The 17,715-nt window shown below is 40.9% G+C and overlaps 1 protein-coding gene across 1 annotated transcript in view; it reads left to right on the top strand.

Annotated features, from left to right (window-relative positions):
• Window positions 1–1,193: 1,193 nt before the first annotated feature.
• Window positions 1,194–17,715, top strand: part of LOC126354109 (4-hydroxybutyrate coenzyme A transferase) — a 118,551-nt gene continuing 102,029 nt past the window's right edge. Inside the window, exons 1-2 of the mRNA XM_050003502.1 lie at window positions 1,194–1,561; window positions 16,737–16,889. Coding sequence (XP_049859459.1) covers window positions 1,381–1,561; window positions 16,737–16,889 — 334 coding nt within the window. The 5' untranslated portion in view covers window positions 1,194–1,380. The remainder of the gene's footprint in view (window positions 1,562–16,736; window positions 16,890–17,715) is intronic.

Raw genomic sequence — 17,715 nt, 5'->3', positions numbered from 1 at the left:
CTCTCTCTTATCTACAGCTCAGTCCATATGATTGCAGAAGTTTACACGTTTACAAACAACGTAACTTCGAGGTGAACATACCTCACAATAAAGAAAAAGTGTAACGTCCTGTCCTCTCTAGTTGAAGTGAATGTTATTGTTTTGGAATGTCATGTTTGCCTCATGTTTAGTGAACGATACGTACTAGATAGTCGATGGACAGCTCTTTCTATCTGCCATACACCTTGTATTGTTAATATGATATCACGTATCGTGGAAGTCTTGTGAATACACAAAACAACTGTACATGAGTGTTACCCTTACAGTTATGCTGGGACTGCAGCGCCCTTGGGGAATTTACTTATTTTTAGTGTGTCTTTCGATATTACAATCAGCCAGTAACTTGGTTGATAACTTGAGAAGATTTCATCTACAACATTCAGTGTGACTTGAAACTTGTGTGAAATATTATTATTAGAGTTGTGTTTTGTGGAAATGTGCTTATTTGCCCACATGGTTCTCCAACAGGTGAATGGCCACTGTAGTATTGTAAAAGTTCTTTAATTAATGACTTCTCATTTCAGTAGATGTAGAGTAGGTGTGGCAGTGAACTTTGAGTACAATGTAAAGGCATTCATTTCCGTTTAAACATCTTGTAGAATTAGTTCTGATTCAATTTAATAAAACAACGTAGATGACTTATGGAGTAAACTTAAAATAGTAGTGACTGTTCGTTTTTAATTGTTCATTTGTGTCTTCATAATGAAACTATAAATGCTACAAATTCAGTTAATGATATATATAAGTTCAATAATTTTTGGTATTGGTCTAGAACTGCAACAGATAAAATATCATGACCTTGAAGAATGTCTAGACTATAGCGTTTCAAACACTGGCAAATTATCAGTTCAAAACTACCAGTTGTTTTATTTCTTAAATGTAAAGACGTCGAGAAATAAGTTTCTAAGCCTGTTATGATTTCATCGTGCAAGACGTCAAATTTAGCTGTAAAATACGAAGATATTATTCTGTTAGCCAGATCTGCTGTCTCTTCCTTTTGTGATTCTTTTCTATATGACAGTGTCGACGTTATGTATTTTGCTTGCGCTCTGTTAGATAAGTGCTTCCAAGAGTCTTATTAATTTGGCCTTTGCCACTGTTTGGATAAAACTAACGCCAGTAGCAGTGAGTCTGATTATATCTTCGACACAGCTACATCGAGAATCGAAAGTTGCATCGATAGTACGCATCGATACCTGCTGACATCACTCGCAATGAAGTAGTTGACGTAACGTAAAGGGGCTAAGCTGAGTGTGCGTGGTTGTGTCAGCTCGACAGGCGGGGGATAACTGAAAACTTTGTTACTGTTTTTGTTTTTTAAGATTTTTTTCTGGAGTTCAAATGGCGGCTGTTGTGCAAAGAGTGTCGGCGTTATTTTGTGGACAATTGAATAGAGGAGCTGTTGTTACCTCCAGAATAAATCCACGATCTTTCTATACGTACAGCCCCGAACCCTCACAACCTCTTCAACGCGATCCGAAGTGGTGTTCACCCGAGGAAGCGGTGCAATGCATCAAATCTTGTAAGTTCTCTTGCAGTTTTTTGAAAGTTTTTTCTTTTGTTTATTGCTTGGTGATAACTTGGTTCATTTTTACGTATTATTCCCTCCAGTTGTGGGCTTTTCTTTTAATTTTGGAAAATACATTTCGTGATTTTGTTGCTCATGCTATTTTCCAAACCGAGTAGGAAAAAACGCAAGAGCAGTTGTTGCGGTTGTGTTGGTGGTAGCGCTAGTATAACATCTTTTAGTCATTGTATTGCCTAAACAAGATGGTGAATTTAATTCTGTTTTCAGATCGAAGTCCGTAGTTGTTTGATGGGTCTCTGGGTATTATGTTTATGACGATAGTATGTAAAAGTACTGACTACTTATGTGCTTTAGTTGTTAACCTAAAAGTGGCCATCTTTAAATGACTGTTTCAGATGTAGACTGTTTTGTTGACATTACCCATTCAGTTACAGAAATATCAGTGCGATGTCTATTTCAAGACCAGTTCATGTCAGCTGACGCTAATAACATAACCTAACTTCTACACAGATGAGGAACTGTGGCTTCTATTGACGTAATTAGTCCATACATTGTGTGTGCAGCCGTCTATTGACAAAAATTGAGAGATTAATCGTCAGCTGCCTGGCAAAGAACTGTTACACTATATAGTGATTTAACGAAACCATGTACAACATGGATGATTGGTGATACAGAAACCAGGGTTTATGGCTGTTCACCCTCTCCATCACTACTTTTTGCTACGAGAATTCAGAAACATGTGCTTTTGGATCTCCGAATGTGTTGCTGTTTCGATAATTAGTTTTATATAGTAATTGTTTAAAGGAGGCTTGAGCGAATTAATTGAAAAACTTTCAACATTTCTCCGCATCGACGCTTCTTCATTTTTATACAGGTATTTTCCGTCACGGCTGAGGCATTGGCGAATCATAGATATAGCATTGTTATTTGAGCAGTTTGGCGTCAGGGAAGCGCTGCTTGGAAAAACTCAGAAAAATTGTGATTATTGCTGAAGATCGGCTACAGTATTTCCGTTCTCTCGTAACACGTATTTCATCGTTGATATCCTGTTATTTGACCGCTACTGTCTTGCTGTCGTTGGTTTCTCTTACGTGCAGTTTGTCAGATCAACAAAACTGTAGTGATAATTTTTACGCTCTCATCGTCACACGAGGGCAACGCCTTGCCGCAGTCATAACCTTTTATGTATTTGCCACTACGCAGTTCCCTTCCTCTGCTTCGTCCTTAGGTCTTGTGTATTTCCTAAGAAGCTTTAATGCTTTGGGTCTTTCAATAACTAAAATCTTTCTCGTGCTGCCAAGTAGAGATAGGTTCTTGTACTGTCCCTAATATCATTTCTTTTATGTTTACGCAAAATGTCTTGGTGATTTGTCTCCACGCCGACGATTTCATTAATTGATGTTTTTCCTGTTGCGTAGCTTTATCACACGAGAATATTCTTCAGTTAATGAGTACTGCTCTGAAGTATGGGGACCGTTATTAGGAAGGGTTAATTTTACGAGAACCAAAGAAGAGCAGTGCATTTCATCACTATTAATAAGGTTAAAATTACTTAGCAGTTGACACTTAAGCTGCTGGAACTGGTTTCCTGCAATCAGAGCACCCGTCACGCTCGAACAGTTTGCCGTTGCCAAACTGTCACAGTTGGTCTTTTCACTTCCAATTCCTTGTCGGGCTTTCGTTCTTGACGTGTTTGGATCCTCATTTCTGGCTCCGATCCTTTTATTTTGTAGTTCAGCACACGTCTAAAAAACAAACGGCGCTAACGAAAATACAAGTTTGCTTAACCAGGCAGTACTGGATCCTTCCACACAAGATGCGATTCATCATCACATTCAGTTATAATCTCAGAGATGGACTTAAATTAGATAAGCTTCGCTCGACAATGCGAATTGTTGAAGCTGCAATTCATCGTTGCAACTGGTTGCCAGAGTCATTAATGTAACGTACAGTTGCAGCGGAGTGGTGTGGCGCATGGTTAGCATATAAACCAGACGGTTTCGAATCTTATCAAATACAGCGAAATTTTTCTTATTTGTAAATTGATCAAAATACTTTGTTTTTAATTAATGGTTTCACTTTTTTATTTTGAATACTTTGGCAATTTTCGTTATATCGATTTTATTTCCTCCTATATTCCTATAATTTTTTCTTCGTCTGGTATCTGCCTATGTCGCTGACGAGCTGCAACCAAGTGCCCAACAGGACCTCATCGGTTGATAACGCGGCAGCTAAGCTGAGGATAGTTTCAGATAAACCATGAGCGAGAAATTAGTTCGCTTTCAACACTGAAACTGATTTTTTTTTTTCTGCCTTGAGTTTGCTCGTAGAGATTAGCTTCAATCGTCGTGAACAAAGCTATCGTGATTTTATTTCTACGGCAGATTGTTGTCCGCCGTGTTCACAGGTACATTCCACGTCACGAGGTTGTGGTTAGGATAGAACTAAGTCATTAGTTTAAATTCAGGGCTACGAAACTCGTTGCCTGCCGCAGTGTAGTTACTGGCCACTTAAAATCGGCTGCCGACAGTGCTCCTTGCATTTCCGTCATACGTCACGGCGACCGCTCTCAACATTGCTCCGCGTTACACAAACAGCATTTCTGAAGTAACCCACCGTGTTTTTTTTCCCCTTCGGTTTTGTTCGTTCTATCTGCTCGGGGTGGACGTCGTAAGACATCCGTTTAAGTTCGTTGTTGATCGATTTACTCAGTTTTTTTTATTACAGAGGGCAGCTAACCCTCTGACCGAACACGCTGAGTTACCGTGCCGGCCCCCGTGTTAGTGCGTCGCCTGTAACAGAGCGGTAGCCTGCACTCTATGTGGCAACACTACAGCGGCGAGTGATGCACGTCAACTGTCAAGTAGTTTTAATCGGACTGTAGGTTTTGTAGTAAGCGCGCAGACGTCACAGGTTTGCTCATAAACTCCAGTGGTAGGTGCTGTCGCGGATATGTTCGTGAAAACTCCAGTGGTAGACGGTAAAAGAGTTGCCTAAAGCAGTTTGATTCAAATGAATTTGTCTGTGGGGTGTCATTAATTTATAAATTCTACCTTCCAAACATTTTGTTTAATTTAGTTGTATAACTTACAAGTTTGCCTTATAATTCAATTGCAGGTTTATTCGAAAAATTCCTAGAGCGTCACTTAGAAGTTAGAGTATTACTTCCGCCTACAAATCTTCCGAAAACGCTGACGGCAAAATTAGCGCTCAATTGATTGTATTATAGCTGAGTAGGTAGTTCTTCTTGTAGACTGTCGCGAATGTTTACACTGGTTTACAACTAAATCTTTACCTGCCATCTGTAAGAACTGAATGAATTCCTAGACGTTTTAGAGTTTGGATATGCTAAAAAGCAACACTGCCGTATCCAACAGGATGCGGAACCATTCAAGTAATTGTAATCCTTCTACAGTTTAGTTAGAGTGGTTCTCAAACTTTCTGAGCTTCGGCCGCATTAAAAAGGCCGCAAATAATTGTGGGCGCACTGTATACACATTGCTGAAGAATATTTTACAACGGTCAATATAGAAAGCAAGTACTGTGATAAAATAACAATTTAGTCATTTTATTTTGAATTGCGCATCCAGACTATAGAAAATGCAACTTGTATTAATAGAAAAATACATTATCACAATCTGAATGAATAATTTCTGTATAACAAATGTGAGATTCATGAAACACGATTGTCACCCAAATGCGACGGCAGGGTGCCCTGCTGCCTTACCCTGCCAAGACGAAAGGCAATAGAAACTATTAAGTGAAACATATTGAAATAAAATAATGCAATGAAACTAACGATTACTTCAAATTATAGAGAAAAAGCAGTAGTGCAATTCAAATGAAACGCACCTTACATTCAAGTGTTTGAGAAACGAGCCTGATGTGTTCTCGCGATGTCTTCAGTGTTTGGAGATATATTTCAAAGACAAACCTTTTCCTCGTCAATACATTGAAGAGTTCCTCTCGTTTTACATTTAATTGTGGCGAGGGCAGAAAATCCTAATTCACATAAATATGACACAGAAAATTGAACTAAGACGTTCAAAGCTGTTTTATATGTCGGTACTTACTCTTCTTTTATAGAAATCGAAAAAGCTTCGAGAAACAGTTCCTTTTGCTTTATCAGCAGTCCACAATCGGTAGATGCTGCTGCCAGTTTTTCTTCTGTTAATGTTAATCCAAAATCAAATCCAGTCGTACTGTTCAGTGTCGAGGGATGGAAAATATGAACTCAGTTTCTCTTCTAAACTTATTAAATGATCTACTGCTGTTAGAAGTATTTCATTTATGCACATGCTCCTAATCAACGGGAACATTTCCAAATTACCGTGAACAGCTTTTCTTTTCCATATTTGTAGTTTTCTGTGAAACGCTTTAATTTTGTCGGTGGATGTGAGGATATGTTCTTCTTTCCCTTGCATGCTAGTGTTCAAAATATTGAATTGCTGAAATGTATCGGCCAAATACTGCAATCTGGCAATCCAGAATTCACTTAGAATAGGTTGCAAAAACGTAAATGATTTATTTCTTCGAAAAACAAGAGAAATTCTTGTCGTGGCTCATGCACACGGGTAAGTACTCTCCCCCTCGATAACCACCTGATTCCTGGGTGTAAAAGCAACCATCTGTGTTCTGACTCAGTATCGGTACAAAGTTTTTCGAATAAACGGTTTTTGACAATTTTACCATCTGAACAACATGCTCTAAGAATTCTCTCAATGTTTTTGCTATTAGGCCTCCCTATGCAGAAAACAGTGAGTTACGATAACATCCTCAGTTATATTTATTTTATTTTTTATTTTTTTTTGCAAAAGAAATAAGGCACTTCACACAGCTGACCGTTGTAAGGACACTATCTGTACAAATTCCTACGTGCTGTTGCAGCGCCACTCGGAGGTAGGTGGAATAGGTTCATTGGGAACGACATGAAACCTTCCGAATTCTATGACCAAGTTGTGATCGCATGCATAGCGCACAAGGCTCAATTTCAGAATGGCTACCACCATAAAAGTAAAACTTCAATAAGTAAATCAACTGCGAAACAATAGCACGACACGATCAGATAATATCCGCAGGAGTTTCCGTCGGGAAACTCCGTCAGTCGTCAAATATTTTTTTCACTTTTTTCTCCTGATTCTGAACGTTTGGATCTGATCAGAAATCCATTAACGCTTGGCAACCCTTGGGATTAACTTAATGTTTATTTACAAACTTTGAGAGCGATCAAGTGTCATATCGTTTGGTTACGGAAAGAAGGTACGGAACGAGGCGTGCGAAAACTATTAGCACGGCACCTACGGTGGTGTGAGGGGGGGGATAGTTATATTTTACACACAAAAGCAAAAAGGGTTCACCAAAGGCACACTGTTTCAATCAAAAATTGTGAAATTAAGGTAAGGCTGTTGTAATGCAGTTCTAGTGCAATGAGTTGAAGAAAATGCCATTTGAGGTATTTATTAATTATGAATGACCATAAAGCATTATGTTGTAAGAAACTTGCACTCCACGGTTGCAGTGTTGGACTGCAAGTTTTTTTTTAACTTATCGAATGAATTACTTTGTTGGCCACACCAAACTTTATCATGGATTAAGTGCTACATTTATAAATACAGTTAGGCCTACATTCACTGTAAAATGAATTAATCACCCCCACCACTGCATATTGTTATGATTGCAGCAATGTGACAATTATCTGACCATTGTGTTTCTCCAGGCAGCATCTGCCATCCAAAAAAATTGAAATAAATAATTATAAACTTTGTTTTACCATTGTTCAGGATCTGAGGCCTGTCATGCTGAAACTTAGTGATCCTGTTAAACTTTTGGGTACAATAGCTTGGTTGTAGTACAAAAGTTCAAACTGGTAAATTCATCATAGTGTGCTATCAAAGGGTCTCCTAAATCTTGTCGTACCAAATTTTGGCTATACTTTATTGCCTTGTATCTACTGAAAGAGTAACTTTCTGAAGCTAATACTTTAGTTATCTGCAGCGTGCCAGCATGTCAAAACTCTGCAAGTGGCACCCATATTACTCAAGTAATAACAAAGTTATCGAAGTTCAAAGTGTGCTAAAAATATTAGTCAATTCGAAAGGTCATATCTCAAAAGGGATCACTCAAATTTGATTTTCCTCGGCACCATTGAAAAGAGCTCACAGGTGTGATGTGAACCCATGTCCACCGCCTATAAAGTGCATCACATGTTTACACTTTTGGAATATGCCTTTCTGCTTCGTGGCAGATGCAAAGTGGGGCAACTGTGGTCACTCCATCAAAGGTAGTCATTTTGAACATCTGTGTGTGTGTGTGTGTGTGTGTGTGTGTGTGTGTGTGTGTGTGTGTGTGTGTGTGTGTGTGTTACTACTATATGGATCATTAACCTCGACATTCGCCCAGTGTTAGAGAAAGAACAGAATCAAATCTATTGAGGACCTGTCGTGTACTGAGGTATGGGAGAAATATGAACACAACACCTACATCCTTTGGAAAATGGGAATAAATTACGCTAAAATCACTACTGACAAATCTGGTCTATCACCAACCACCTTTTCTATGGTTCCCACAGAATTTGACGTCAGGAACCATTTCCCTTATCTGGCCGGAGAAGGATTCTTCTTTGGTGTCCACCGGTGGCAGGACTTATTCTCTGTATCCCTCTTCCTTCCAACCCTTGGGTCTGAGGCCCATCTCCATGGCCTGTGGGTCCCAGGGCTGTCTGCTCTTCACGTGTCCCCATGCTCAATGTAGAGAGTTCTTTGAATGGACCTTGCCCACCAAAGGTTACAAAGGACAAAAAGAATAATAATTGGGCCAAGGCTCTTACAGTAACCATTGAGGTGTCAGGTCAGATCCTTCTGAGCAGTCAGATTCTGAGCCATGTTTGTGGCGCTTGTTCACCCCCACTTTTGGCAGGCAGTGACCCTGCAGCGTGACTGGTCCTCCTGCTCACTTCACACCTAACATGGCTACCATTCGCATGATGATTCAGTGGAATTTTAATGGGTTCTGCTGTCACCTACTGGAACTACAATACCGTATTTCCTCTTCTTCTTGAGTTTGCGTTCGCTCTCTTAAGAAACACTTTTCACTGGTGATCACTCTCCAAAGACCTGTGGTTATCATGTGTTCTGTCGGAACCGTGCTTGTCCTTAGGTGTCACCTGGAGGGGTTTGTATTTCGGTTCTTACAGATGTCGTCAGTGAATGAATTCCTCATTGTACTTCATTAGAGGCACTAGTGGTGCAGGTGCAAATGACCTCAGCAATTACCATTTGCAGCGTCTACCTACCTACCTCCAGACAGAGTGAAGTGGCACAGTGTCTATCACATTGGACTCGCATTCAGGAGGATGACTGTTCAAACCCACATCTGGTCATCCTGATCTAGGTTTTCTGTGATCATCCTAAATTGCTTCAGCCAAAGTCTGGGATGGTTCCTTTAAAGGGCATGGCCAATTTACTTCCCCAATCCAATGCGACTGATGACTTCAGTGTTCAGTCCCTTACCCCGAAACAAACCTACCTACGTACCTGCAGCCAGGCCACTTACGTTGAGTTGACCACATTAATCCAACCACTCCCCCCCCCCCCCACCCTTTTCTTCTGCTTGGGGACTTAAATGCACACTAGTCCTTGTGGGGTTAATACCACTTCATCTGGTATAGGTCTTTTAATTAACCAGCTTCTCACAGACCACAATCTTAGCCGCCTCAATCATTGTTCTCTTACCCCTGCAGTATCGCCTATGACACCTTTTCAGTAATCGATCTAACTATCTGTTCCCTAAATCTTGTGGCTTTGACACATTGGTCACTACACGATGACCTTTGTGACAGTGATCATTGACACTGCTGGAACTGCTATTCCCCTTTCTACAGGTTTCCCCTACCATCAGCTGGTGCCATGGTAGACCGAAGACATTGCAATAGCTATTCAGAATCGCCAAAAGAGGAGGATATTAGGAGATGCAATCACTAATTAATCCTGGTACTCTTTCAGAGTGTACGTAACAGACCTACTGCTGAAGGAAGCGCTTGATTTTTCTCTTAGCCCACATTTCTGCATATACTTCAATGTGTTGCTTAGGCACTTCCTATATACCACGCAATTGTTTCTCTAGCACGATTTGCAAAATTGTGGCGTGTGTTATACTAACACACACTGATCAGCCAGAACACTGTGACCACCTACTAATAGCTGGTATGTCCACCTTTGGCATGGAGTGGTGCATTGTGGCATGGATGCAGCGAGGCATTGGTAGGTCACTGAAGGAAGCTGGGACCATATATGTGTACCCAAGTCTCCTAATACCCGTAAATTCTAGGGTGAGGGCCATGGGCTCTTGACACCACGTTCAGTCACATCCCAGATGTGTTAGTGGGTTCAGATCTGGCGAGTTGACAGGCCAGCACATCAGTTGGAACTCGCCACTGGTTCCTTGACTGTATCCGTGACCTTCTAGACCTTGTGATATGGCGCATTATGATGCTGTAAAATGCCACTCCAATCGGGAAAATGGTCGTCGTGAAGCGGTGTAAGTGGTCTGGATCCAGCACATGATACTCCTTGGTCGCCATGGTGCCTTGCCGAGCTCCCTGGACACATGGATGCCCACGTGAATGTTCGCCAGAGCGTAGTGAAGCAGCCTCCAGCTTTCCTCCGAGCCACAGTAAAGATGTTACGGAGCTGTTCTCCTGGAAGACACCGTATTCCCGCCCTCTCATCGGCATGGTGATGGTGATGATATGGGGATTCATCAGACCATGAAACACTCTGCCACTGCGCCGATGCGTACTACCGATGCTCACTTTCCCATTCCAATCGCAGTTGCCGACGTCGTGGTGTAACGTTGGCACATGTACGGGTGTCAGCTGAGGCCCATCATTGGGAGTGTTAAATTCACTGTGTGTTCACACACACTTTTACGCTGCCCAGCACTGAAGTCTGACGTAGGTTCCTCTCCAATTCGTCGACTGTTCAGTATTACCAGTCTGGCCAGCATACGAAGTCCGAAATCTGTAACTAGGAGTGGCCGCCCAACCCCACGACTTCTGTACATAATTTCACCTTGGCCTCGCCACATGCTAAAGACACTAATTACAGCACACCTCGAACCCCCCGACAAATCGTGCAGTTTCTGAAGTGCTTGTTCCGAGCCTCTGGGCCATCACAGTCTGCTCTCGGTCAATTTCAGATACATTATGCGCCTTGCCCATTCTAGGCCCAGCCAGCACGCTCATGATACTACATGCACCAGCGTGTTTCCAAGTTATTCCTCACCAGGTGACGCTGTTATCGCCTGGACGCCTTATATCGCTAGTAGGTCGGTGGTCATAACGTCCTGGCTGATCAGTGTAAGCGGCCGTAATTAATCAAACCTGCTTGCAGTCCCCATAGGGGAGACACATCGAGCCTTGAAAATTTTCTGCTCAGAGAAATAAAACTGTATCTACAGTCTAAGCTAGGTGTAGTTTTTCGCTACCTCCCAGTCCAGAATTTAAATTTCACAGTAGCACGCACATAGAAGTGCCGAAGTGTTACTACTGGTTCTTACGCGCTTTGGATACAATGTTGAAGTTCACATCGAGCGCAGTGACTAAGATATTGTCTCCTTATTTGGGAGCAGCTGATTAAAAATTTTGTCGGTGTATTCAGACTTAATTACCCGTGGCTACCACCAGCCACTTCATCTGACCGCTACTTGGTCTTCTTTCCCGTCCTTCTACCCTTGAGTTCTTATACCATCAGTAGCCATCTAACAGTGGAAACGACAAACAATACCAGCTGTTGCTGCTACTTGTTATCTTCAACAGAGATTTTGTCAAGCTCGCACAAATTTTAGTGCCTTTTGTCCCTGGCTGTGGTTGTGGCACAGTTCCTCGTGCCTCGCGCCACGCGAATACTGCGGGAGGAATGAGGCGGGGAGCGGGAAGGCAGAGTTCTCCCGGATGTTCACTTCGGCATGGCGCATATGGAAGTATTGCCCATCCGAAAAATATGGCCTCGCTGTACACTGTATTTTATCGTTATTCAGTAGTGTTTGGCTTTTCGCTGTTAAAACGCTCAATCTCTTTTTCGTTAGTACGTAATAATTTTCAGTTACATACATCTCAACAGTTCTCTTGTTTTATTTATTCTTTTGTCAAGAACAGTGCGCAGTTCAATAACTGGTGAGCCATTAGTCCTGGGATAATCTTCTGCCTCCACAATGTTTTCAGATTGTGAGAAAATGATTCAAATGGCTCTGAGCACTATGGGACTTACATCTGAGGTCATCAGTCCCCTAGAACTTAGAACTACTTAAACCTAACAAACCTAAGGACGCATCACCCAGCCGTGCCCGAGGCAGGATTCGAACCTGCGACCGTAGCAGTCGCGTGGTTCCAGGCTGAAGCGCCTAGAGCCGCTCGGCCACCACGGGCGGAGATTGTGAGAAAGGACAGACGATTCATCGTGAGGGTAGTGCATAAGGAAGTAAGGAATATAAAATCGCATGAGTCAGAAGCAAGGTAGGAAAGTAAAACAACGTTATCTACTTGCTGCCTGTTATGCTGACGTATCTCTGATTTGTTGCACAAAGTCGAAAAGATGTCATTTTCACGGATATGACCCCTTTGTGCATCTGGTAAAAAGGAATGAAGTACATAAGTTTCACTATCGTTTCTTGGATATGGATGTAATAAAGAGACATTTACTACGTGCATTTCCATTGCAAGCTAGAAACAGCTCAAAAGCAGTCACAGATAACGTTTTAAATGGCTCGCCGTGTTGAGAAAAAGCATTTCAATTGTTGCATACACATTTTCAGCATTAATAAACTAATTATACAACAGGCTACGCAAATGAAAGGAAACGGTCGGTATTACTACGGCAGTAGGAGTATCCTGAAAGATTGTGATGGTTAGATGTATTTAATTTGTTGAAATGTATTACTGACAAAGGCAGATCTGCTTTCATGACAATGTTTTTCGAACGACGTGAACTCCCACTCACAAGATACACATTATGATCAGCTGCTGACAATGCACTGACCATTGTGTTGTGCTACAGATCAACTGTTTATTTTTCTCAGTAACAACTATTTTATTCGCGAATCACACATTGTCAGTTTGGCAAGCCGTAGGTGAGTAATCAGCATCTGGCTTGTGCCTATCATTCGACCTGAAGGGAACGCTCGTCATTAATTTAATACTACTCAGATCAAGAGAAGGAATAAAATCCTTTGGTAACTTTCCTTTACAGTCGTCCAGTGTTAAAAATACAATGGGTTATGGGGATTCAACCAAAATTCCAACAGAATTGGCAATTTATTTTTGGGTTAATTGTTAACCTTTCGTCGTTCGAAGAAGCAGATGGGTTTAATTGTACTTCCTGTGTCTTAACACATTGTAATTTGCACAAACTCATCTCACAGCAGCTATTGCAACAGAATTCTGAAACAGAGTGCCTCATTAAACAAGTAATTGGCAATCAAAGAGCACAATAGTTTACGAAAAACCTCATACTGTCGGTTTGCAGTAAGATAAGAAATTTCATTTTTATTTCCATACTAGGAAACCCTGTCTCACTAGCTGTCGATAACTCTTAAAAAATTAGTGACTGGAGTGAACAAAAATAAAAAGGGAAGTATAACTACTGATATATCGCCAAAGTCGGCGTTCGGATGATATGTCGTAATGTGGTTTGTCTGTTGGTACCACACTGACATGCCAGTGAAGCTCTCATTTTTCATCGCTGATTTCTTCTTATTGTGTTCAGGCTGATGTCATTTTTCCGATTTTAGTGGAACTACAAGTTTTTTTTGTGTTAACGGTCTTCCTTAGGCGTTGCCTATAGCTAAAGATAATGGGACATGAATGCAGAAAACCAAGCGAATAGTACGTGCCTGCAAGTGATGAGAAATGCCAGCGAAAACTGATAGGGCAATGCAGATTAGACTGCACAGGTTTTAATACAAGTATATATGGATACTTCTTTCCACATTTTTAATTTCCTTACAGCTTTCTGAGCTACCACTGCTCCCACGACCACTACATAACGCAAAAGTAAAACAAGAAACATTGAGTGTTCTAAATTCCTAGTGACAAACAGTTTGATAGCAGGCCGTCGTGCAATGTCAGCCTTGAGTGTTCTTTAGTTGGAGAATACCGATGCACGGTGATGAAAATATAGATTTGAGTATACTTAAAATACCGTTACCAGAGTTATTGCAAATCTAATATCTTTACCTGTAAAATATTGCTTTCATTTTCCATGATTTGACGTATAACTGTGTGTTACAATTAATGGCTACTAAGGTGACGTAAAGATTAAGGAATTCGACCCGCTTTGGGAAGGAGCGATGCTCACGTTTCTGTTTGGCCGTCCGGATTTAGATTTTCTTAGTTCCAGTAATTCGATTAAGGCCATGTTCAGAATGGTTCCTTACGAAAACGTTACTTGATTTGTTTCCCTATCTCTATTGTTCTGGACGACATGTTGAACCTTAATCTACCTTGAATAGGGGCATCATGTAAAATAAATATTGTTTCAAAATGTAGAAACAGTTATCACTCACTCTGAATAAAGCGTACATCGTATTCAAAACTACTTAACAGCACTTAACAATACCGATAAACATTATTATTAAGTAGTTTAGTGGAAACACAGGAAATCATTTCTAGAGCTATATGGGAATTCTGTAATGAATAGTCTCCACTACAACCACCAGATGGAAGGAGGGGTGGCGGCAGGGAGGGAGCGGTAATTACGTGTTTCCATCGTGTCCTTTCTTTACAAAACAACGGTCAGTTGTTGTGGGTGATAACTTAACGGTAGATCGTGTTGTTTGCTAGACCCATAAAGGTCTAGAACAGGTTTTCTCAAACTGTGTTCGGTGGAACACTGGTTTTCTGCAGGAAATGAGTAAGTGCTCCGCGAAAAACTACTCATATGGCATTTTTTCGACATTTTGACTGTACTGATTATTTTTAAAATTTTATTATGATTTTTGCGTTATCAGTCATGATTTAAAATTGAATAAACCAATTTTTTCTCATTAAAAATATATGTATGGTAAAAATAAACGAGATGATCCATCAAAGTACCACGATTCTCAGTGTTCCTTCGTAGAACAAGTTGAGGAATCTCTGGCGTAGAGGAGAGGCTAGTGTATTGAAGATATCTATATTGTCATACTGTTCTGACGAGGCCCACGAGCCAGCATCCGTCTCCGGCGGTTAGCGAGCAATTATTTCAATAATTCTTGACTGCGCGTTTAAATGCATGCAGCTCTCGATCGCACACGAAGAAATTAATTTCTGAAGTGAATATCTTCTCAATTACATATTGATTTCCCGTGGACCCTGCACGGAGTCGAGCATTCGCGAAGTGTGGCGAACAAGCCGACTAGTGTGACGTCACAAGTCCGTTGAAGGGCCGGTATATCTCGAAAACCCCGTGCTCTGGATAGCGACGCCACTGCTGGCTCCCCTTTTTTTTGTTTTAATGGTATTGCGTTGACAGAGTAATCTCTTACATAGCCCAAGACATATATTAGGTTGTAAGGTGACAGTACGCTTGTAAGTTGTGAAACTAACAAATCTCATTACGGGCATTATGAGTGTTGTATATAACAGAGTTATATTTACGTCCCTGATGAAAACATCTCTGTTTCAACTATGGTCTGATATTGTCGTTTTAATATGTTATGACGGCATTAGTAACAAGAACATGCCCACCCCACCTCCCCGTCCAGCTCTCTTTTGCTGTAGATTCCGTGAATTTTACGGTTTTGCAAATGTTTTTGTGTTACTGACATTAGTTGGTAGTTTCTTGAGGCTCATATTTCCACCGCATTAACGTCGTCACCGATTTATGGGTGGAGTATCGATTGTTTATGCTTCACTGGCCTCCCTGACATTATTCCTTTTTTTCTCTATTTAAATTTCTTTTCGGGGAGGTTAGTTCCTTTTCTGCTGCACCCAGTTTCACTTTTTAAGAATCCCCTTCATATGGCTCGTTGGTGAAGAAAAGACCTTAGGGATCCCGTATCGTTGATGCTAGCTGAAGACGAAAGAACAGTTGAGTAAACTTTTGCACTTCTTCTGTTAAGTTGGGTTCAATTCTTATCTTTACACTTTCACTATAACAGATTATGGGAGGCTTGTGGGAGGGATAATCCTTCCTTGTGGGAGGGGATAACCCTTCCTGCCATGTGCTAAATGCCAGGTGACCTCAGCTGCACACAGCCTCTACTTATCTTATAGTTTCCCTTACCTTATTTTACTACACCATTATCAGTCTCCCAGCTAGCAGACATTATTTATGCCATTACTCTCTAACCCCTACATGAGGTTGGCAGGGTCAGATGTGAGGTGCCTCTCGTAACAGATGTGACCAGTGTCAGCCCTCATGCTCTCCCACCTGCTGCCTTAGCAGACTCATACTTTTACCTCTCTTCAAATTGTCACCACTGTCATCATTGCTGCTTTCAGGGTCTCACTCTTTATCACTCCTACACGACACTAAATTTAGGTGGTTAATGGGCTACCCCTTGAAAGAGGGAGTGATGATTTATCTGATTAGTTGCTTAACCCACCCCCCTTTCAACCAGCCGACCAACCAATCGTCAAACCTGAAACAGCATCTATAGAATGAGCATGTGTAAGGACTCTGTCAACTTTGAGGTATTTTATGTATTGTAAGCTCTTTTAGACAGTAAATGAATCAGCTACTAGCACAGATGTGTTTTTGATTGGTGACTCCATGGAGTGCTGTGTGCACGACGACCATATATGTTAAATTAAAAGGAAAGTCAGTGTTGGCCATAATATTCATGTTTTATTAATGGCAGAATCGATTTTCGATCACATAGTGATCATCTTCAGTGCTGATATGTACAAATTAAACTCGGACACTGGTATCAAGTTATCAATAACCAAAACTGAGAAGCGATTACAATATTGGTTATTGTGATTGCTTCTCAGTTGATAACTTGATACCAGAGTCTGAGTTTAATTTGTACATATCAGCACTGAAGATGATCACTACGTGATCGAAAATCGATACTGCCATCAATAAAACATGAATATTATGGCCAATGCGGACTTTCCTTTTAATTTAACAGATGTTTTTATTGTTTGCAAGAAGCGTTGGCCATGACAGTTGCCTTTGGTCTTGTGTGACAGGTGACACCGTATTTGTCCAGGGGGCGGCAGCAACGCCGACCATCCTGGTCAACGCGATGACTGAGCATGGCAAAAATAACTGTCTGAAGGACATTACTGTCTGCCACATGCACACAGAAGGCAATGCCCCCTACGTGGAACCTGACTGCGAAGGTAAGTACTGACGACAGACTTGCTTCTAAATTAAAAGTATGTAAATTCCTCTGTTCGCAAACTAAGGAAGAAAAGGAAAGCACTGGAGTACCAGCTAATAATTGTTACAAGTTGTTATTGTCGTAGAAATGGGAGAACAGACTGGTTTTAAAAATTGAATGTCCTGTTGCTTGTTCTTTCATTGAGTCTGTTTTCTCAGTCAAGTGAAACTAGTCTCTGCGGCCATGTCAGCTATATGAATATTTTTCTCCCACTCTGGGTTGTGTTTTCACTTTTGAGATAGTTAATGACAAGTCTGGGATTGTCATTTGATTCACGTGAATGCTTTCACTGCATCTCCAGGTAGGAGTGTTTCCTCGTAGCTACTTGGTGGATCTCTTTCGGGCATAAATGAGCCATGACTAGGTTTGACAAATTTTGTAGAGACAAATACTGAGAAGAGGTAAACAGACCTAAAAATGAAGTGTTCTCAGAATGTATGTGTGTGTTGACATGAACAAGAAATTTTCATTCTTCTGACACTGAATTTAAAGTTTTGGTTGGTGTTATAAGTTTAATAAATAGTGATACATCATAAATTAATGTTTAAATAAATGAACATTTACTTTCATAATTTAAATTTTTGAAGCTCTGTCTCTCTCTTCCTGTTTATTGCACCCATCACTGATAATTCTCTTTTTGTTAAACGCTGGTGGTGGTGGTGGTGGTGGTGGTGGTGGTGGTAGAAAGCAAACAGGGAACAGTTTTTGTAATGGTTTAGTGATTTATTCACTTACTTTTTAAGCATATTTTGCCATTTTTGGAAGTATATTTGTGTGAAAAATGT

Source organism: Schistocerca gregaria, chromosome 3, assembly GCF_023897955.1.
Source record: "Schistocerca gregaria isolate iqSchGreg1 chromosome 3, iqSchGreg1.2, whole genome shotgun sequence".
NCBI lineage: Eukaryota > Metazoa > Arthropoda > Insecta > Orthoptera > Acrididae > Schistocerca > Schistocerca gregaria.
The sequence above is the reverse complement of the archived record's forward strand: the minus strand, read 5'-3'. Positions and strand labels throughout refer to the sequence as shown.